The sequence below is a fragment of the Bombus vosnesenskii genome, unplaced genomic scaffold, assembly GCF_011952255.1.
Source record: "Bombus vosnesenskii isolate JDL3184/JDL3185 unplaced genomic scaffold, Bvos_JDL3184-5_v1.1 scf7180000013272, whole genome shotgun sequence".
NCBI classification, from domain to species: domain Eukaryota; kingdom Metazoa; phylum Arthropoda; class Insecta; order Hymenoptera; family Apidae; genus Bombus; species Bombus vosnesenskii.
In genome coordinates, this window is record NW_022882930.1 from 4,315,207 (window position 1) to 4,336,092 (window position 20,886).

The 20,886-nt window shown below is 32.7% G+C and overlaps 5 protein-coding genes across 11 annotated transcripts; 3 read left to right on the plus strand and 2 right to left on the minus strand.

Moving 5' to 3' along the window:
* Nucleotides 1-138: 138 nt before the first annotated feature.
* On the minus strand, nucleotides 139-4,633 carry LOC117231187 (dolichyl-diphosphooligosaccharide--protein glycosyltransferase subunit STT3A). 5 transcript variants are annotated; one of them, XM_033489364.1, is made up of 12 exons: nucleotides 4,512-4,633; nucleotides 3,495-3,654; nucleotides 3,258-3,425; nucleotides 3,039-3,199; nucleotides 2,571-2,960; nucleotides 2,344-2,497; nucleotides 2,028-2,266; nucleotides 1,781-1,945; nucleotides 1,521-1,709; nucleotides 1,229-1,448; nucleotides 963-1,151; nucleotides 139-882 (listed from the first exon to the last, which is right to left on the minus strand). In XM_033489364.1, the coding sequence occupies exons 2-12, from the start codon at nucleotides 3,589-3,591 to the stop codon at nucleotides 737-739; spliced, it is 2,118 nt and encodes a 705-aa protein (XP_033345255.1). In that variant the 5' UTR covers nucleotides 3,592-3,654; nucleotides 4,512-4,633; the 3' UTR covers nucleotides 139-736. The 5 variants fall into 5 exon arrangements, with proteins under 5 accessions (XP_033345255.1, XP_033345254.1, XP_033345253.1 ...); XM_033489363.1 differs by having other exon boundaries at nucleotides 4,400-4,611; XM_033489362.1 differs by having other exon boundaries at nucleotides 4,393-4,611.
* Nucleotides 4,634-4,892: 259 nt separating this feature from the next.
* LOC117231491 (nuclear pore complex protein Nup205) lies at nucleotides 4,893-11,547 on the plus strand. 3 transcript variants are annotated; one of them, XM_033489979.1, is made up of 6 exons: nucleotides 4,893-5,048; nucleotides 5,316-5,479; nucleotides 5,578-6,283; nucleotides 6,360-7,085; nucleotides 7,161-11,096; nucleotides 11,191-11,547. In XM_033489979.1, exons 1-6 carry the CDS (start codon nucleotides 5,039-5,041, stop codon nucleotides 11,409-11,411), a joined length of 5,763 nt encoding a protein of 1,920 aa, XP_033345870.1. In that variant the 5' UTR covers nucleotides 4,893-5,038; the 3' UTR covers nucleotides 11,412-11,547. The 3 variants fall into 3 exon arrangements, with proteins under 3 accessions (XP_033345870.1, XP_033345871.1, XP_033345873.1); XM_033489980.1 differs by having other exon boundaries at nucleotides 6,390-7,085; XM_033489982.1 differs by lacking the exon at nucleotides 4,893-5,048 and having other exon boundaries at nucleotides 5,414-5,479; nucleotides 5,562-6,283.
* Nucleotides 11,548-11,718: 171 nt separating this feature from the next.
* On the minus strand, nucleotides 11,719-13,089 carry LOC117231500 (phosphatidylinositol N-acetylglucosaminyltransferase subunit C). The gene is made up of 2 exons (XM_033490001.1): nucleotides 12,920-13,089; nucleotides 11,719-12,806 (listed from the first exon to the last, which is right to left on the minus strand). The coding sequence occupies exon 2, from the start codon at nucleotides 12,640-12,642 to the stop codon at nucleotides 11,824-11,826; it is 819 nt and encodes a 272-aa protein (XP_033345892.1). The 5' UTR covers nucleotides 12,643-12,806; nucleotides 12,920-13,089; the 3' UTR covers nucleotides 11,719-11,823.
* Nucleotides 13,090-13,148: 59 nt separating this feature from the next.
* LOC117231496 (NF-X1-type zinc finger protein NFXL1) lies at nucleotides 13,149-16,570 on the plus strand. Its single transcript, XM_033489989.1, has 5 exons — nucleotides 13,149-13,328; nucleotides 13,732-14,043; nucleotides 14,127-14,239; nucleotides 14,322-16,002; nucleotides 16,104-16,570. The coding sequence occupies exons 2-5, from the start codon at nucleotides 13,780-13,782 to the stop codon at nucleotides 16,530-16,532; spliced, it is 2,487 nt and encodes an 828-aa protein (XP_033345880.1). The 5' UTR covers nucleotides 13,149-13,328; nucleotides 13,732-13,779; the 3' UTR covers nucleotides 16,533-16,570.
* Nucleotides 16,571-16,748: 178 nt separating this feature from the next.
* LOC117231493 (pre-mRNA-processing factor 6) lies at nucleotides 16,749-20,837 on the plus strand. Its single transcript, XM_033489985.1, has 9 exons — nucleotides 16,749-17,434; nucleotides 17,526-17,585; nucleotides 17,663-17,789; nucleotides 17,868-18,418; nucleotides 18,495-19,275; nucleotides 19,339-19,554; nucleotides 19,633-19,974; nucleotides 20,051-20,394; nucleotides 20,482-20,837. The coding sequence occupies exons 1-9, from the start codon at nucleotides 17,340-17,342 to the stop codon at nucleotides 20,759-20,761; spliced, it is 2,796 nt and encodes a 931-aa protein (XP_033345876.1). The 5' UTR covers nucleotides 16,749-17,339; the 3' UTR covers nucleotides 20,762-20,837.
* The last annotated feature ends 49 nt before the right edge of the window (nucleotides 20,838-20,886 follow it).

Sequence of the window (20,886 nt, forward strand, 5' to 3'; positions counted from 1 at the left end):
TAATCAATTAGTACTATTTTACATCGTATACTACTGCTGATGTTTCTGACAGTTTTCAAGTTTATGATATATATATATATATATATATATATATATATATATCATATATATATAACCTTGGTTACAAAAGAAATCTTCTTTAATGCAAATTTATTCTCCATATGAACACATGATTAATGGCATAATAAATCTTTACCCTATTAATTCTCAGTAAGTATAAGTAATAAAATTACATTTTTTATTAAATTTAGTCATTTTATTAAATGTAATTACTTATGTATATGTAGGAAGCAATTACGAAGATGATCATTATCTTTGAACACAGGGATCGTTTAATAATTTAACGTTTAAAATAAATGCTTCTCTAAGAATATTCAACTTGATAAACTATACCCTGAATATATATATTCTTTAAGTTACAGATAATAGTACGTTCTTACAAACGCTATTAAAATAAATATGCTGCTGGATTCTTTTCGATTATTATAAAGATTACTTCCAAAATTATTTCGTAAATCGATATAACTATATTTACTAAAATAATGTATGTATATAATGAGGCCTGAGTATATTTTTTATAAAAGTTTCAATTACACTATTTAATGGAAATTGTAATTCTGTATTTAGTGCCATGTTGATATCTTATAGACAATTATAAAACTTATAAGCAAGTGAAATTATGAAAGTTTACAGAGATGTGATAATATTACTTTTTTCTTATTAGTCCATATCTTTTTTAAATTCCTCTGTTTCTTAAATCTTTCACTTTATAAATTCGTACAAGCCAATGTTCTGTAGTGTAAGCTTCTTCTAACATGTCTAGCTCAAAGTCTTTATTACCAATTTCCATGTTCCTAACTCTGTCATATCCAGAGGGTTTGCCTGTTTAATCATAAAATTATTCAAATTATATTTATTTTAAACTAGTATAAATTATATTCATGTCATAATAAAAAACTTACCCCCTTCTGTATAAACTTGACCGAATCTGTAATAACACATTTTATACATAAGACAATTGAGCAAAATTGGAGAACCTTCTTTGTCAACTCGGAATTCTCCTGCAGAGTTATAATAATCCCACTCTGTTATAGATTTTCCTTTTTCAGTGCTTCCGCCGATACGCACCATCCATAGGAACTTATTAATGTCTGAAATCATAATTGAACAAGTTCTTAGACAATTTTAAGTTATAGCTTCATTTAGGTTTATATATTAATTGTAATACCATCTGACGAGTAGCCTGTAAGTCCTCCAAAAATAACAAGAACATAATTAACATCTAGTTCTCTCATTATTTCGTAAGCTTTTTCCTCAGAGCTTGCCATTGCTTGGCCGACTCTTGATATGTGAGTATTGTTCCATGTATTGTTGTCTACTAAAATGGTACGATTTGCCATCGCCGTGATCTGGTATCCATAATCCCACCAAGACATTACTTTGGCATTCTGCAGTTAAGAAACGTAATTTTAAATGTTGCAAATTAACAGAAAATTGTCTAAGTAGACTTATAAAATTACTTCTGGCGTATTCATCCGTAACCAATAATACGCTTCTCTAAAATCATCAAAGATCATGCGACCACCATCTGGAGAACGCGCCGATAACACGATACTAGGCGAACTATAAGCTTCTGCTGTAACCCATGTACAGTGGATGGTATACGAAAAAAAGAGAATACACATTACTGTTATAAAGAGCGTGGCAATCTGCAAATCAATATGTCAATATAAAATTTCGTAAAAAATGAAAGTTAAGAAAAGATGTTCATTGTAATTACCTCACTTCTGAGTATATAATTACTTTCAAACTTTTTCGACTTTTTATCTGTAACTTTTCCTCTTTCTACTTGTTTCATATAAGTGATGAGTAAAGAGGAAGCTCCGATGCCACCCAAAATACACATTACTGGAGCCAAAACCAACATTAATCGAACCATTACACCCTGTATAGTTTAAAATTTAAGTGCTTGTTCGAATTTTCGACATCAATTTTTAATGAATTTTTAATGAAAACTTTTTACTCACAGCAAAGTATAGACTTGTAACTCCATACAAGATGAGGAAAATATTTGAATCTGTTAACTTAGAAAAACAGAAGTATAGACCCGAGGGAAATAGAAATACTAAAATCTGAAGATCAAAGTAAAAAGAGCTCCATGATGTTGGTTGATGTTCCGAAACAGACGCAATTATCGGTATGTGATTCTTTGCATAGGACGGGTCCAAAAGAGAATAAAAGCGACCAGTCCATGGAGATATTTTTCCTTTCAATTTAGGATGATAAAAAATTAATAAATGTTCTTTATAATCTAAAGAAATATATTATCATTATTGTATATACCTGTAATAGTTAAGATAACACCTAATACAAATGAAATAGTAACTACAGAAATAACAAGACCACGGAATAATACTTCGAAGTCATCTTGTGACATTTTACTACGCAGATAATCAACTAAAGCGTGAATCTGGCAAAGTCCAAAAACTCCCAATGCCTGTACAAAATATAAATTAATTTTGTGTAGAGAGTATTTTCTACAAAACAGAGATACTATATTTTATACTTACAAGCATGTGTTCAGAGCTCTGAACAGGTTGAAAACCAACAAAAGATATTTGCATAGATAAAATTGTTCCTAAACAATATACAATACTGTATGCAATGTATATTCTATGAGAAAACCTGCCAGTCACCATTAAAGTTAATACATGTAAAGGAATTAGATTAATTAGGAATACATAGCCACCCCAAGAAGACACCATATAAAAATATGCAAGAGCAGCACATGTTGCCCAACAAATTGCTCCAGTTTTAACTGCTTTGATCCACATGTAATATGTAAATAACATGCAAAAAATAGCTATGCCTTCATTATCATAAGATCCTGCCACTGATCGTGATATATAACCAGGTACAATTGCTATCATAGCTGCAGCAAACAATCCTGATGCAGAATCCTTAAAATCATACATGAAGTAATGTATTTTTGGTTTATTATACTAAAAATACTACATATATATTGAATATATTTTTACCTTCAGTTCTTTGGTAAGTAAGTAAGTAATAATTGTTGTCAAACTAGAAAATAATGGAGCTAGGAAGACACAAATAGTGCGTATATCTAAGGTAATATTTAATAACCATGAAAGGCGATATAATGCTGCTGATGTTATCATTAATCCTGGATATATTGTTCCTGAAATAATTAATGATTAAAGTATATTACAATTAAAAATTAATATAAAAGAACATACCTCCAATTATCCTCCCAAGAGGATACCAAACACGATCATCAAACCAATTATGAAAACTATAAAATCCATTTTCTGCTAAATACTTTGTTGTGCGATAATTAAAATATGGATCAAATTCATGGATAACACTCTCAAATCTTAAGACAGAGAACAATCTTGTTGCAAAAGCTATAAAAAACGATTACATTTACTTAGAATATTACAAGAATTCTTCTTATTTTAATTTAGGAAACTTACATAAAATTGCTGCAAGAGATAACACAGTCAATTTCAAAAGAGTCTCCTGCTTCTGTGCAGACATACGCAAACCTCTTGTCTTCATCAATGTAACCATATTGATGAGGCTATAAGGTGTTACTCTCTTAAATAATTAAAACACCACCTTTATAAAATTTACCTATAAAAAATGTACTATTATTTATACTGATATTATATTTATTTATTTGTGATAAAAGCTATACTTGTATCATATGCGGAAAGCAGGTAAATACTAAAAAAAATTATATGTTAAAATCTTCAATGCATTATTATACAGGATGTCTCAATGTTCAACAGCCAAATTTTGTCAACATATTTTTATATTGAAACAAAAAACAACTTCAGGAAAAAGAATATATTTAACAAGTAATATTGATACATGTGATAAAATAACATAAAGGGTTTATTGGTTCACATTGAAATGAAGTAAAATCAAAATGAGTCTTATACTTATCTAATCTATACTTATTCTTGTTTTACAGCACTGTAACTACAAATTTATTATTGTTCCTATATTGTTATATTAAGTATTTTTATTACAACTTTTTAATAAAGTTTTAAATGAGTTATGCTTATATAACATTTTTTGCTTGAATATAGCCATAGATTACACTGACGAAACTCGGCTGTTAAATTCTGAGGCACCCTCAGTTATCATATCAATAAAAGCTATAACGAAAAACACATGGCGTTTGTCATTGTCAGCAATAGGTTATGATGCTTCATAGAAAAGAGATAGTAGAATAGAAAATATCGAACGTACGCGATTAAGAGATAAATGAATGAATTAATAAACATATTGCCTCAACAAAAAAATAGCAATTACATGCTAAATGAACTACATGAATTCAAATGATAGTTTTCCTCATTAACTGACCACGTACACAAAATTACCGGCCGGTGACATATGTATATTTTACATCACATATCTAATCGTTCCGCATCATATATTTATGTAGTTTTATATATGTTACGTAAACCGTGATGTGAACTTACGTATTTACGAATTTTACAATACAAGAAAAGTAATAAAATAACAACGTCATTTAAATTACTAACTGAGAAACATCGCGACTCGAAAGAAAAAAGCATAGATTAAAGTCAGCTGCTAGTTGCGCTACCTACAATCGAAATAAGACCAAGCAAATTATTTGGTATTCGTGCATATAAGTACGTTATAGAAAGAAAGAATTAAAACTATTCTTTATTCAAATAAACATTGATTATAGGTTATTATAGGTTAAATACTGAGCGATAAATTACTCTCAAGTTAAAAATAAAAAAAAAATTTTAATGTAAATACGTCCTCTGGTGTAATTTTTAAAAATAAGATATGCTTATAGCAATTGCATCTCGTGTATAGTTGTTCAATGGTTTATGATTATCAATAAATCTATCGTTCCCGCCAGAGGACCGGTATTTGTATTATGTTGCACGAGATTTCTTTCCTTTCATTATATTTAAGTACTATATTTTGTTCCGCCAGATTTGTGTTTTTATAACATTTTATTTACCGTAACAAAATGACCGAAGGTAATTTTTAATTTATATGATTGATCTATATCTTTAATGTCACATGAAAAATCTAACCTGCATCATATAAATGATTAATAGATATTTGAACTGTATTCCTTTTAACATAATGCAACAATTCCTATATTTTAGCATTTTATTATAGTATTATATAGCCTTAGAAAAATATTCTTAATCAATTATATATATATATTCTATTTTATTTTTTATATTATTCTGATTAATCATATAAATTGTTAACAAAATGTTATTTTATGAATTTTATAGAAAAGGAAATTACACAGGATATGTGGACTCCTTACAAGGAACTACAGAGTCTTGTGGAACGGTATATTACTTCTTCTCCAACAACTTATGACCTTCAATATCCTGAATTTACAGAAGCTTTACGTAATCATAGGCAAAATTTTTTAACTCTTTTAAAAAATCCTGTAAGTGATTATATGATATCATGTATTTAAGATTATGTGAGACAACAAAAATATTACAAATTTGTATAATATATGGTTTAAGATATATTCTATTGCAGCCGCAGAATGTGAACAGCAGAGAAGAAATAACAAAGGGAGCAACAGATGGTATTACACTTCCTGGCTTAGGACATCAGTTGTTGTCAAAAGAATTGGTGGATGAAACCCTTATTATATCAGACATGTATGAACTTAATGAGTTCATGGCATTAGATCTTTTATGCACTGCTCAACTACAAATGCCTCATCACCCTGGTTTACCTAGAGGATTAACAGCTATTTTATTATATTATGATGGAAAGAAAGCGCTTACATCAACTTTAAGAATGCTTATACAAGCAAGAATGGGACATAGTTGGAATATTGATGCCCCAATAGCTCTTCTGAGACATATTACGGAGTATACAAATAAATTACAAGAAGATGGTTTATTAGATAGGATTTTATCATTGTTAGAAAAAATGGATCCTGTGAAGGAGCAAGACCTACTAGAAAAAAATCGAGCATTAGGTGGATCAAAGCATCGATACATGGTCATGAAACTTTACAATGATTCTAGACAAGATTTAGCAGATATATTATATTTATGGTCTGCGCAATCTTCATTACCAAATCCAATCTTATTTCGTTTACTATCTTTATTACAAACGAAACAAATTGATGAAACGTATGAAGGTGGTATGGATAAAGTTACGCTTGCTATTATAATGAGTGTATTAAATGCCATCAATTTTAGCTCGTTACATAGTCATGAAAATGGCGAAGGTATATTCTTTAGTCGACTATAAATATAAATTTTGTGTTGTGATTTGTCATATTATATAGAATCTTTTTATTTCAGAATTGATCAATTCTATGCCATTAATTGCAGAAAGAGGAGCACACGACGAACTATATCAAAAATTAATATCAATGAACATCAATTGGGAGTGTGCTAAATTACGCGGACTTATACAATTTGCTTTTGCAGTTGCTCTCACAACAATAAAAACCACTGCTAACGTACAGGTCTTGAATATTACTATTGAAGACGAGAGATTACTGGAAGCAGCATTAACAAATAAATGTTTTCATTTTATGGCTGAATTATTATTTAGAAACAAGAGCATATATTATGAAGAATTTTATATCCGCTATTTCCACTCTCTTATTTCCGATTTTATATTATTGATGCCCTTAAAAGTTAAAGATCTACGGAGTCGAGTGGACGAATCTATGCGTTTGATTCAGGCATACCAGCAAGAGGGTATCAAACCACCCTTGAATCTAGATAATCATTTTGAATATCTAATGTTAACTGTGGCGGAATTGTATAAAGAGGACCCTTTGAAACTGGAATTAGTTATGGACTATTGGTGTCATCACTCCAGTCATGATTCTACACACGCATCTGCTACTACATACATTAATCGCTTGCCATCTAGACAAGTTGCTCTTTTTAAATTTGTACGCCTTGCTGGTGAAATATTACCAGCGGGATTATTTGTTCCATATCTTAAAATGATCGCATCTCTTGCATCTTCTACACAGGCAGCACGGCAAGCATTCAATTTTCTTAAACCAAATGGTAAGTCGTGTTTCAAAAATATATTATTGTTTTCATTGAATGAATTAATAATTGAAAAGTAAAAAAAATTCATAGGATCTTCAGGATCAACAACAATTTCGTGGGATCACTTTTTTAAATCTCTAAGCCAGTACTATGATAATCTTAGGAAAGAACTACCTCCCAGTCAAGACACTGTTTACCGACAAAGGAGCCATCCCAAAGGCATTACACCCGAAGAAAGTAAAGGTCTTGAAGCAGTGCTGTTAGTCGTTCAAGTGATTGCGAAAAACGACGAAATATCAAGAATAGCAATATGCGATCATCCAGGGTGGAAAGTATTACCATCTTTAATCGGTTTAGTCAGTTGTGGAATACCTATTCCACTGAAGAGTGTTTTGATACGAACACTCGCTGCGTTAGCTAGATCACCCGAAAGTTCATCCACCGTATGGCAAAGTTTGGAGGCTGCACAAATACTTTCAACTATACCAACGATAAGCAGCTATCAACCAAGAGGAGTTCAAAGTGAATTAGAGGAGGTTGAATCAAAGAATGAAAGATATCCATTAACACGAGCAATGTTAGAACTTTTAGACGTTCTTACTGATTTTCCTGTATTGCGACTATTAGGAATGGGGCAGCGTAATCCGGGCTTTGATCCGTATTTACATTTTATTATTAATACTGTCTTTTTAAAGTTTCATACACGGTCATACAAGAACCCAGGAGAAAAATGGGAAGTTGCAGAAGCTTGTTTAAAAATATTTTCAAAGCTTATTAAACAATATGAACCAGCTGTAGAAGATTTCATTGGATGCAAGATGGAGCTCCAGAATGGAGAAGTTACAATAGTTAATTCTGCTCCTGGTTATCATATAATGACCCAATTACATTCCAAATCCGAATTACTTCATGTTATACTATATATTCTTGATAAAGGTTGTACTCATTTCGATACTTATGAACAGTTTCCTGCTAAAAAGAATCTTGAAAACGGCACATTGTATTGTTTAGAAATATTGGAAAGAGGATTAAAAACGCAGCACAACTACATGGCTCAATTAGCCGCTGCGAAATCGATAAATAAAATTTTGACCGGACTCTCAAGATTACTTTTAGAGGTGGATCCACAATCAAAAAAGCCTGATTATATGATCAATGTTGCTAAATATGTTTCGTATAGTTCTTGGCTTCCACAACACGCGTTTCATGCTGTCGGAGTTATTCATGAAGTGACCAACGAACCAGGAGCAGATTCCGAATTGCTTTCTACGTTTACAGCTACTCCTACTTTAGCCACAAATATCAGGCACGGTTTTGTGGAATGCTTAGATGCAGATACAACTTTCGATGAAGATACGGAAAACGAAAAGCAGTACACTGGTAGCTGCAAAGAACGTATTTTGCTTTTGATGATGCAAAGTATTATACGACCTACTCCAAATCTTTCTCACTACCTGTTAGGATTTGAGATTACCAAAGATATTAGAAAAACCGTTCTACAGCAACCTGGTATTCTGGGCTTCCCACGAACATGTCTGCATTCAATATTAGGAATTTTAGAGCAATCTCTTGAACGTGGCCGTGACAAAATAACAGAAGCTTGCTATTGTTTCCTCCATACGTTAGCTGTAAATAACAAGACATCTGTTCCTGTATTGAGATTTTTGCGAACTAGTGTAAACCAAGACTTCGTACAAAGACATCTCACGAAATTACCATTTGAGGGACAGAACAAAGCAACAGAGCTTGGTTGTATGTCGTGGTTATTAAAGATAGCCGCAATTGAATTACGTGTCGCTGGTGGTAGCTTACAAAATTCTCTGGTTCAACGATTAGTTGGAAACTTTGGTCAAGAAAAAGGGCAAATTGTGCCATCACAGAAACTTCTGATGGACCTTCTGCATTATATCGAATTTCAACTTCAATTGGAATCACCATTATCTCTAGATTTCTTCGATCCATCACAAGTAGAGATGGTTTTAGGACGATGTAGCGTTCCAGTTACATTGATAGGGGGCCCTCGACTTATAGACATAAGAAAGCTACATTCTCTTATCACAGAAGAATTGGCTGTTACTCAAAGTAGTGCAACCGCGACTCAGCGTAATCTCATGCAACAAGAAGTACAGAAAATTTTGACATATGCTTTGAAAAAGAATCAAACAAAGCTTTTATCTTATGCCACTGTCAAATTCGTAGAGGGCTGGTGTCAAACAACAGAAATACTGTTCTGTGTTGCAACAAATCAACAACTTCCTACACCACAAAAACAGAATCTGCTGTTAAATCTATCCCACGATTTGTTACAGAAAATGACGTCTTGCGAAGCTTTAAGCGAGATAAAGACCTTAGTATCTGGAACAGTTCTGATGTTACTTGTACATTTGCGAAACAGTTTTCTCACGCAAATAGATAACGAATCATTTCCTTCGTCGCCCTCGAATACAACGATGATGAAGATCATTTTGAGTCATATCCTGCAATGGATCTTGAATGCAGGAGCTTCCTCACAAAAAGTAATAACCCATTTATATGCAGCATTGCTAAATTTCCTCTGTGTGGTCGGTTTAGAAAAATCAGAAAGTACGAACATCATTGATTTAATGTACGTTAGTCAATTAGATAGTTCAGTGAACAGAGTAATGCCTATTCAAGAACGTTCTCATCGTTACGCGACGATACAAGTGATAAATAGCTTTGGAAATAAATTGATGGACATTTTATGCCATAATTGTTCAGGTGGTCATGACGTTTGTAAAATGTTAGCATTGTCCTGTCTAGACAAAATCTTGGAATTGGATTATGACAATGCCTGGATCATTTATTTAGCTAGCAGAGGATATTTAAAGCACATGATAGATAGTCTTTTAGAATCTGATAATATGTTACGGTGTATGCTACAACCCGAACCTGAGACGTTAAGACCACTATATTTGTATGAAGCAAAAATGGCAACATTTTGTAGAATGGCCTCCACAAGATTGGGTGCTGAGAGTCTTTTAGAAAATAGGATCTTATCATGTATGTCAAATATGATTGTATTTGATCGACATCCCGATGTTCATATAGGATTTGAAGGAGGTGACTATTCTTTCATACCCTCCATTGGTCAGCGTTATCAGCAAATCTTCTTGCCAGCTTTGTACCTTTGCGATGCTCTACTTACTACTCTGGGAACAGAGAACCAGTCGTGTGCCATACAAGTTTGTGGCTTTCTACAGAGCCACGGAGATATTGTTAAAATAATACTACAAAATGCCTTTTCAAAAGCGAATACACTTTTCTTGAAAGAGATCGCTTGTCTTACAGGAGTAATATCCCGATCTGCGAATATTGATATGTACAAACTGGTAGATGACGAATTGGCTAGATCTGAATTTGACGACTGTAAATTAGGAGACATTAGTGGCATGAGAGAACTTCGTGCTCATTTGTATGAATTACAAAGATTAATGCTGTCGCTGTTGTATAAATTTCAATTGCAGCCCGCTCCTGTTCGTTTATGCCACGAGAAAACAGAAGCAAACCAGCAACATATTTCTTGCGTACAAATAGTTGCAAATATTATGCTATACACTCGTAATCAGATGCAACATAGTAGAATGGATCAAAAAATAAGGAATGTGCTGTTTGAGCCTCATTTAACACTGAAACCAGGAGGAAGGGAAAACAGAATGAAAGACACTTCTGGCGGAGTACATTTAGGAACGATCGTTGATCAACTTGTATCTGTTACGGATTTATTGCACACCGAATTACCTCACATTGATACTCTCATTAGCAAGTCGGCAATGATAGGAGAAATGAGTACAACCGAATTGAAAGAATATATGTCCGAAGAGGAAGCGGAACTCGATGTGCAAAAGCAACGAATAATAGTGGAACAGCGACTGAATCGGTGGGTGAAAGAAAAACGTCAAACTATAAAGTATTGTTCTTTAATAATAGAACACGCATTATATATTCTGTGGAGCCATTTGGATTTCTATATGATACAAGTAATGTCACGGTACAGCCGAATGCAAGGTAATATGACATCTATTAATGGTACAATATAATTAACGATTCTTCAAATATTAAGTAAATATTAAGTGAAATATTAAAAATTTTTCTGTTTTAGTATCTCCAGCAGGTATAGATGAAGATATGGTAGCATGGAAAGCATCTTCAGAAACTCTAATGGAATTAAAACAAGGTCTTGTTTCTACATTTACAGATAACTTTATTACACAATTATTAGATACACATAACGAATATGCAAAAAATACAGTGGATCACAGCTTTGTTGAAGCCCTTGTTAGAAGAATTAAAAGGCTATTACAGTTTATAATTGTACAATAACATCCCGTCTATAATTCGAATTTATAACATATTTTTTTACATATCTGTGTATTTACGAACATCTGCCAAAACTCTCGTAGACAGTATTTATTATAATAATTCGACAGATACAAATTTTCAATAAATGATTTATATAAAAGTACAATTTACTTTAAAAAAGTACCTTCATGTTTTTATTAATTAACATTCTCGAATTATAATTGAACATTTAGAAAATTGTTGATGTATATCATTTTGAAATACAATTTTGTTAAGCATAATAATATATATGTAAAATACATTTTCATAGTTATGTTCTGTTGCTATATTAAAATTATGTTGTGTATTAATAATAAATATTTATAAATGCCTTTTTTTTAAATTTACAATTCCATATATTACAATAAGTGGAAGAAAATATATTAAATATTTTCTAAGAAGTAATAACAGCCTCATCCCATGGCCCATAAATATTATCTTTGTACTTCTGGCATCTTACATACCAATAAGGGCAAATAAAATGTAAAAATACTATAGTTGCAATAAATACATAAGAAAGAGTTTGTGAAACTAGTAGAAGAAAATATAATGTATTTAATGTTAAAAGACTTGAGATCAGTATTTTGCTAGTTAATTTATGCATTAAAAACGGTAATAAAACAAAACACTGAACAGATACAGTGAGAAGAGAAAAGGCATGTAAAGGAGATGCCAATCTAGATGCTAGCATTAAGGAACCAAATATTGAAGATGTTATGGACAAAGAATCGGATAAAGAGATCTGTAAAGGACCATACTTACTAAATATTAAATGTACCAAGAACATTAATATTGTCATGGCGTAAATTGTATCTGTACTGATGGTATCCGTTAAAGTTTTCAAAACAGGTGACAAAATATATCCAAATGTAAGAAAAATCAATACAGTTCTAACATGTTTTGTGAACTCTATCAAAGTACTTGCCTCTTTCAAACAATATATAAAATAACCCAATATTGTGAATATTACCCCAAATACAAATATGATATCAGGTCTGGCCCATTCATTGTATAACCAAATAAATATAATAACAAAAAGAATGACAATATTTAGTTGAATGCATATGCTAGCACCGAAAGTTATTGCTTCGATTAATGTTACATTATTTGGTTTTATTTTGCGTAATTGTTCTAAGAATGAGCTATTCGTATAATTATCCGGTAGACCATAATTTTCATATAAATTCTTCTGCCATTGTAGCTCTACTGTCATAATGTATGTTGCTCTTTATTTTTATCAGAATTTTAATCGCGTAGAATATGAAATTTGATTTTCATTAATTAAATATCATGAGTCTGGTGTTACCATATGATGATTAAAATTTTCATATATCCTTCGTAATTCATTCGCTGGATTTTTGCTTTGCATATAACTTACTACAAAAGAAGTAAATATGATTTGAATTAATTTTAAATCATATATGGTTGTAATTCTGAATAAATTGGGTAAATTCAGTAAATTGTTTAGCATTATGACTATCAAACCATACACTTTAGTAAAAAGAGGTTATTGGAAGACACTGCTGTGCGAATCCTTCTGAATTCGTTAAATCATAAAACATATCTCTTTGAATGATAGATTCATTTATCTCGTCTGAATTAACCAATCAAACGTAATTTATGATATCAGTGATCGCATAGATAATGATTGATTCCTATCTGTGCTGTTATTTTCCATAAAATAACCAATAAATGTATTGTCGAGTTGTTTGTATATTTTAACTGTGTAATAAAGAAGTGCGTGGCAAGAATATGGCAGATATTTTGAATAACTCGAATGTAATTCATTTCAAAGAAAATACTTTATTTGTTTCCTCAAATATATCATTCACGCGGGATTGATATGCTACAGTAAGCTATTTACATGTTAAATATTTCTTCACTTAAATGTAAGCGTAGGTAAATACAAATTATTTTATACAGGGTCATTGGTAACTGGCGATACAAGCAGAAAGGGGGTGATTCTACGCGAAAAAAGAAGTCGAAAATATAGAATAAAAATTTTTCGTTCGAGGCTTTGTTTTCGAGAAAATCGACTTTGAATTTTCGCCCGGTATGCGTGCACTTATCACGTCTCGTTATAACGGATCTCACTGTAGATTTTTAAACAAATTAAAAAAAAAAAAATTTTTTTATTCTATATTTTTGACTTCTTTTTTCGCGCAGAATAACCCCCTTTCCGCTTGTACCACCAGTTACCAATGACCCTGTATATGAAAAATATGTTCTTTTTTCATTTTTGTAATATTATTAACATCATTGATTATATCTCTGTATACAGTTTTATGTTTCATCATTACAGGACAAAGTTATTACATATTTCATGAGTAAGATAAAATTCTAAATAAAGATGCAGAAATTTAGACAAGCTCAAGCAGAAAATAAAATAGCGATTAATAAACATTTAGAAGCAAATGCTTATCTAGAATCTTCCAGTGAGGATGAAGATGATAGAAATGAAGAGGATATACAAAATATAGTTGGAAAAGTAATATCTGCCTACCAAGGCAAAGAGGCAGATGCAGAAAAAATTTTATCGTATTTAATTAATATTTTTCAATCTGGCAATGCTGTTTGTTTAATATGTATTTCAACTGTAAAAAGAGCAGATCCAGTATGTTTCTTTAAAACTATATAAATTTATGGTATATAAACTTTGTTATACATTTTGCATTACAATATATGTTAATGTTCTAGATTTGGAATTGTAACAAGTGTTTTGCTTTCCTACATCTGTCTTGCATTTTGCATTGGATACAGGATAGTTTGAATGTTAAACGTGAGAAAGGTATCACATCATTATGGGCATGGTAAGAAATAATTTAAAATGTTCTGCAGATATGTATATTGATAATACATTCATTTAAATATTATATATGAATATTATTCTAGTCCAAAATGTCGTATGGAATATAATCAAGATGACATTCCTCGTAACTATAAATGCTTTTGTAAAAAAACCATAGATCCCCCATATAGTCCATGGAATATTCCACATTCCTGTGGAGAAACATGCGACAAACTGCTGCAACCAGAATGTGGTCACAAATGTGTTTTGCTTTGCCATCCTGGACCATGCCCTCCTTGTGCAAAGACGGTATCTATTAAATGCTACTGTGGCAAACAGATGCCTCAACAACGACGATGCAATGCCAAAGAATGGAGTTGTGGTACTGAATGTAACAAAGAGTATAAGTTATGTTCACACACTTGCAAAGAAGTGTGTCACTCAGGGGAATGTCCTCCTTGTCCAGAAATATTATTATTAGAATGCCACTGTAAGAGTAACAAAGAATTAAAGCAATGCTCTGAAGGTCTATGGACTTGTAATAAACTTTGTGGCAGACCTCTTTCTTGTAATGTTCACATATGTCAAAGTAAATGTCATTTAATTGGCGACTGTGGACCCTGTCCATTGGAGAAGAATAGAACCTGTCCATGTGGGAAAAAACGTTATGCCATTTCTTGCAAACAAGAACAGCTACCCACATGTGGAGATACATGTGGAAAATTATTAAATTGCGGTTCGCATTATTGTAATATGAGATGTCATACAGATCGTTGCGGGCAGTGTTTAGAGGTAGTCACAAAATCGTGTAGATGTGGCAGCTATCAGAAAGAAATTGCATGTGGCAAAGAATTCCATTGCAATAAAAAGTGCATGCAAATGCGGTTGTGCGGAAGACATTTGTGTAATAAGAAATGCTGCGACTGCTTGATTAAAAACACGTATAACGTGTGCGAAAAAGTATGTGATAATGCTTTAAACTGCCGCAAACACAAATGTGCTGCTCCTTGTCATAGCGGCCCTTGTTATCCATGCGCACGAACTGACGTTATTCAATGTAGATGCGGATATAATAAGATAACAGTACCATGTGGTACGGTAAAAAAGATCAAGCCACCATCTTGCAATAAGCCATGTAAAATACCTCCAATTTGCCATCATCCCAAACGAGAAACCCACAAATGCCATCAAGGTCACTGTCCACCTTGCAAAAAGATTTGTGGCATGATATATAAACGATGTGGTCATTTCTGTGTAGCTGTTTGCCACACGAAAGTGTGGCTAAAGGTGAGCAAAAATGACATAAAGACGCAACCAGCAGGACCATGGGACATACAAAAGGAAACTTATCAGCTAAAAACATTACCATGTCCACCATGTGAAGTTTCTGTACAAGTTACATGTTTAGGAGGACATGAAACGCGTCCATGGCCTTGTCACATGGCTAGACCTACGTCTTGCGGAAGATTGTGCGGGAAAACGTTATTATGCACGAATCATACATGCGAATTGATTTGTCATAAAATACCATCATCTGAAGAAAATAAGAATGGTACCCCGTGTATGGAATGTGAAAAACCATGTTTACTTCCACGACCACAAGGATGCACACATTTATGCTCAGAACCTTGTCATCCTGCACCATGTAACCCTTGCAAACAATTAGTTAAAATTTTATGCCATTGTGGTATAAGCACTTTATATCATAGATGTTCTGAATTAACATCGGCTAAAGCTGAAAGACGTAATGAATTGCTCAAATGCGGGAATCAATGCCCCAAAAATGTAATTAAATTATGTATTACCATAGATTAATAATCAGTCTATATATATATAAATAGTAAATGTACTATAATGTTAAATGTGCTAATTATGTTCCATTTCAGTATCCTTGTGGACATCGGTGTATAAATGATTGTCATCCTGGTCCATGCAAGAATGAAAAGGAATGCAACAAGAAGGTGAAGCTGTTTTGCATGTGCAGACGTATTAAGAAAGATTTTATCTGTTCTGTGGTGCAGAAAGAGGAAATTTGTATAAAATGCGATGATATTTGTGCCAAACTAATAGACGAAAAACGCCAAGCCGAAGCTGCTTTATTAGAACAAAAGCGGCAAGCTGAAGAAATACGTAATCAACAAGAAATAGAGAAATTTGAACGAAAATTTAAACCCCGTCGCAAAGGAAAAGATAAATTCGATAAAAAACAATTACAAAATGAGACATGTAATAATTATAGAAAATATTGGATTTTAGGCATTTTAATATGTACAATAGGTATAGTAATATTTTACATGACTGCTCAACAATTGTAACGAAATTATGTACATATTAAACTGTATGTTTGCAATGATTTGTAATTATAAACCTAGATTATATTTTTAATTCTAGTTTAATCGTTTGAGTTCCAGGGGTCATTGAAAAAACTGAGTCGAAAAATCAACAAACAACGCAATAGCAATTTGTTACTTTATGAAATATATCTATATTATTATATATGCGTACTATTAGTTTATAAATATTTCAAGTTTTGTTCAATAAAAATTATTAGGAAGGTAACGATGAAATACAAAATACCGTCAGTCGTCCGTAGCGTTTAAATATACTGGGACTTTTCGACACAAAATCGAAACAGTGCGATCGCGCTGCTTGGAACTCAAACGGTTAATAAATTAATGCCGAAACTTTCAATAATTTATCGACTAATGTAAGATATTTCAGTCTATTAAATCTTTCTTGTAACTTGTAGAATTACAAGGCCCAAAGAATTTTTGATTATGTACATTTTGTAAATTTCTGTTATATGTCTAATGGTTGGCAAAATTGTGAGAGAACTTTAATATTGTACTGGATTTTTATTTTACTATGTAGTGTTTTGGCGTAAATCAACTTTACTACTGTAACATAAAGTAATCAAATTATTAAAAATTATTTATCTACAGTTTATTTTTTATGGACTAATGATAAATTTACCCCTATTAAATGTTAATTTCTTCAAAGTGCCATCTAGCATTAAGAAGTTACCTTTCAAGCTTTTGAAGCAGACGTTTGTATCATTTAGAGGTTAGATGTACAAAAGAATTTTGTTTGTGTTTACATAAGTGGATCAACAAAAAGTTAGAATGGCAGGTCCATCGGTTTCGTTATCAACGAGGAACAAAAAACATTTTTTGGGTGTTCCGGCACCTTTAGGATATGTTGCTGGTGTTGGGAGAGGGTAATATATAAGAAGCAATGTTATTTAGCTAACCTAACCCCTTTTAATGAAATAAAATATTAATATATGGCTTTAACACCTTGTTTTTTAGAGCTACTGGATTTACAACTAGATCTGATATCGGTCCAGCTCGTGATGCTAACGATGTTTCGTGAGTACTGTATTATATTCCAGCTTTTCCCCTTTAATTGAAGTATTTCGTATCAATGTTTCATATCTTGTTTGTAGGGATGATAGACATGCTCCACCAACAAAAAGAACAAAGAAAAAAGAAGAAGAAGAAGAAGATGAAGAAGATTTGAATGATTCTAATTATGATGAATTTTCTGGATATGGAGGATCTTTGTTTAGTAAAGTAGGACAATGAAAGAACACTTTATTAAATATTTATAATTATATGATTCAATTTATTAAATGATTAAGTATCTTGCAGGATCCATATGATAAAGACGATGAAGAAGCTGATGCTATTTATGAGGCAATTGACAAACGAATGGATGAAAAGCGTAAAGAATACAGAGAAAAAAGGCTTAGAGAAGAGTTAGAAAGGTATCGTCAAGAACGTCCTAAAATACAACAACAGTTTTCTGACTTGAAAAGGGAATTAGTAAATGTAGCCGAAGAAGAATGGAAAAATGTTCCAGAAGTCGGTGATGCTAGAAATCGAAAGCAACGAAACCCACGGGCGGAAAAATTTACACCATTACCGGATTCCGTCCTTGCACGAAATTTAGGAGGAGAAACATCTACCAGTATAGATCCATCAAGTGGTTTGGCATCAATGATGCCTGGTGTAGCAACACCCGGAATGTTAACACCAACAGGAGACTTAGATTTAAGAAAAATTGGACAGGCTAGAAATACTTTAATGAATGTCAAGTTGAATCAGGTTTCTGATTCTGTAGAAGGGCAAACTGTTGTTGATCCAAAGGGTTATCTCACAGATTTGCAAAGTATGATACCAACATATGGTGGTGATATCAAGTGAGTTAAAGAAACATCAAATGTATTTTAATGATAATTATAATTCAATGAAGTTAATATTTATTCTTAATTTCAGTGATATCAAGAAAGCTAGGTTGTTACTAAAATCTGTAAGGGAGACAAATCCTAATCATCCACCAGCATGGATCGCTTCTGCTCGTTTAGAGGAAGTTACTGGGAAAGTGCAAGCTGCACGGAATTTAATAATGAAAGGCTGTGAAGTGAACCCTACGTCGGAAGACTTATGGTTAGAAGCGGCTAGGCTGCAGCCACCAGATACAGCTAAAGCTGTAATTGCACAATCTGTACGGCACATACCAACGTCTGTTAGAATTTGGATAAAAGCGGCGGATTTAGAAACAGAAACAAAAGCGAAAAGAAGAGTATATCGCAAAGCATTAGAGCATATTCCAAATTCAGTGAGATTATGGAAAGCTGCAGTGGAATTAGAAGAACCAGAAGACGCACGAATTTTGCTCAGTCGAGCAGTCGAGTGCTGTCCAACCAGTGTAGATCTATGGCTTGCTCTTGCTCGATTGGAAACTTATGATAATGCTAGGAAAGTTCTTAACAAAGCAAGAGAAAATATTCCAACAGATAGACAAATCTGGACAACAGCCGCAAAATTGGAAGAAGCGAACGGGAATAAACATATGGTAGAGAAAATTATCGATCGTGCAATATCTTCTTTGAGCGCGAACGGAGTGGAAATTAATAGAGAACATTGGTTTAAAGAAGCTATGGAGGCTGAAAAAGCTGGAGCAGTACATACATGTCAAGTTATTGTTAAAGCAATTATTGGTTTCGGAGTGGAAGAAGAAGACAGGAAACATACTTGGATGGAAGACGCAGAAACCGTAATATTTTATATTTGTATTTATAGTCATATGAGCAATTACTTATTGCATTTATTGTTTTAGTGCGCTCAACAAGGGGCATTAGAATGTGCTAGAGCAGTCTACGCTTATGCGTTATCGACATTCCCTAGTAAGAAGTCTATTTGGTTACGTGCAGCTTACTTTGAGAAAACTTATGGAACGCGAGAGTCTTTAGAATCTTTGCTTCAAAGAGCAGTTGCTCACTGTCCAAAGAGTGAAGTACTTTGGCTTATGGGCGCAAAATCGAAGTGGTTGGCTGTAAGTAAAATTCATGAAAAATGAAATTTCACGAAAGTGCTTTTATAATCTATGAATAATGTTATATTCTATTTTAAGGGTGATGTTCCAGCAGCAAGAGGTATTTTATCACTTGCGTTTCAAGCAAATCCAAATTCGGAGGAGATTTGGTTAGCAGCCGTGAAGCTAGAATCAGAAAATTCTGAATACGAAAGAGCTAGACGGTTGCTCGCGAAAGCAAGAGCGTCTGCACCAACTCCTAGAGTTATGATGAAAAGTGCAAAATTAGAATGGGCTTTGAATAATCTCGACGCAGCCTTACTGCTTCTGAAAGAAGCTCTAGAAGCATTCGATGATTTCCCGAAACTATGGCTAATGAAAGGGCAGATCGAAGAACAGCAAGGAAACTTGGACAAAGCTTTGGAAACATACAATCAAGCTGTAAGCATTCTCTTCTTTCTTTTTATTAATTCATTTTTAGTTAGGAAGTAATCTTTTAGTTTTATTTATTTTATAGATAAAAAAATGTCCCACTTCTATTCCACTATGGCGTTTATTAGCACAATTAGAGCACAGAAAGGGTCAAGTTACTAAAGCTCGGTCAGTTCTGGAGAAGGCTCGCTTAAAAAATCCGAAGAACCCAGAGCTTTGGTTAGAAGCTATCAGAAATGAATTAAAAACTGGTGGTGTTAGAGATATGGCAAATACGCTTATGGCAAAAGCACTTCAAGAATGTCCAACGTCTGGTTTACTTTGGGCAGAGGCAATTTTTATGGAACCTCGACCACAGAGGAAAACTAAAAGCGTTGATGCTTTGAAAAAGTGCGAGCATGATCCACACGTGCTTCTTGCAGTATCTAAGTGAGTGACTGTTTATTACGACATTTTTATATAATGACACATGGATTATTCGAATAATCTTTTATCATTCTAATAATTATTTCATAGATTATTTTGGTGTGAACATAAAATTTCAAAGTGTCGTGACTGGTTCAATAGAACAGTGAAGATAGATCCAGATTTAGGAGACGCGTGGGCATATTTCTACAAATTTGAGCTTCTAAACGGTACAGAAGAGCAACAAGAAGATGTAAAGAAAAGATGTATTGCTGCAGAACCCCATCATGGTGAAAATTGGTGCAAAGTATCAAAGAATATAGCGAACTGGTGTTTGAATACTGATCAAATTTTAGTATTAGTTGCAAAAGATTTACCGATTCCAATATAATTAATTAAGTAATTTAGAATACTGTATATATCTATTTTTTAAAAATTAACTATTAATTATAACAATAGAATAAAATCCTTTAAAATTTATATATATATATGTACTTTTAATTTAATTTAAATAGC

What these genes read in the sequence shown, in the direction of transcription:
- LOC117231491 (XM_033489979.1), top strand. An exon ending in CAATTTTCTTAAACCAAATG is followed by an intron (nt 7,086 to 7,160) that starts GTAAGTCGTGTT and finishes AAAAATTCATAG; the next exon opens with GATCTTCAGGATCAACAACA. An exon ending in ACGGTACAGCCGAATGCAAG is followed by an intron (nt 11,097 to 11,190) that starts GTAATATGACAT and finishes TTTCTGTTTTAG; the next exon opens with TATCTCCAGCAGGTATAGAT.
- LOC117231500 (XM_033490001.1), bottom strand. Translation starts at nt 12,642, where the DNA reads ATGACAGTAGAGCTACAATGGCAGAAGAATTTATATGAAAATTATGGT.
- LOC117231187 (XM_033489364.1), bottom strand. Translation starts at nt 3,591, where the DNA reads ATGGTTACATTGATGAAGACAAGAGGTTTGCGTATGTCTGCACAGAAG. An exon ending in AGAGCTCTGAACACATGCTT is followed by an intron (nt 2,498 to 2,570) that starts GTAAGTATAAAA and finishes TATTTTGTACAG; the next exon opens with GCATTGGGAGTTTTTGGACT. An exon ending in TACGGATGAATACGCCAGAA is followed by an intron (nt 1,449 to 1,520) that starts GTAATTTTATAA and finishes TCTTAACTGCAG; the next exon opens with AATGCCAAAGTAATGTCTTG.
- LOC117231493 (XM_033489985.1), top strand. Translation starts at nt 17,340, where the DNA reads ATGGCAGGTCCATCGGTTTCGTTATCAACGAGGAACAAAAAACATTTT. An exon ending in CGTGATGCTAACGATGTTTC is followed by an intron (nt 17,586 to 17,662) that starts GTGAGTACTGTA and finishes TCTTGTTTGTAG; the next exon opens with GGATGATAGACATGCTCCAC. An exon ending in TGGAAACATACAATCAAGCT is followed by an intron (nt 19,975 to 20,050) that starts GTAAGCATTCTC and finishes TTTATTTTATAG; the next exon opens with ATAAAAAAATGTCCCACTTC.
- LOC117231496 (XM_033489989.1), top strand. Translation starts at nt 13,780, where the DNA reads ATGCAGAAATTTAGACAAGCTCAAGCAGAAAATAAAATAGCGATTAAT. An exon ending in CTGTAAAAAGAGCAGATCCA is followed by an intron (nt 14,044 to 14,126) that starts GTATGTTTCTTT and finishes TTAATGTTCTAG; the next exon opens with ATTTGGAATTGTAACAAGTG. An exon ending in ATCACATCATTATGGGCATG is followed by an intron (nt 14,240 to 14,321) that starts GTAAGAAATAAT and finishes ATATTATTCTAG; the next exon opens with TCCAAAATGTCGTATGGAAT.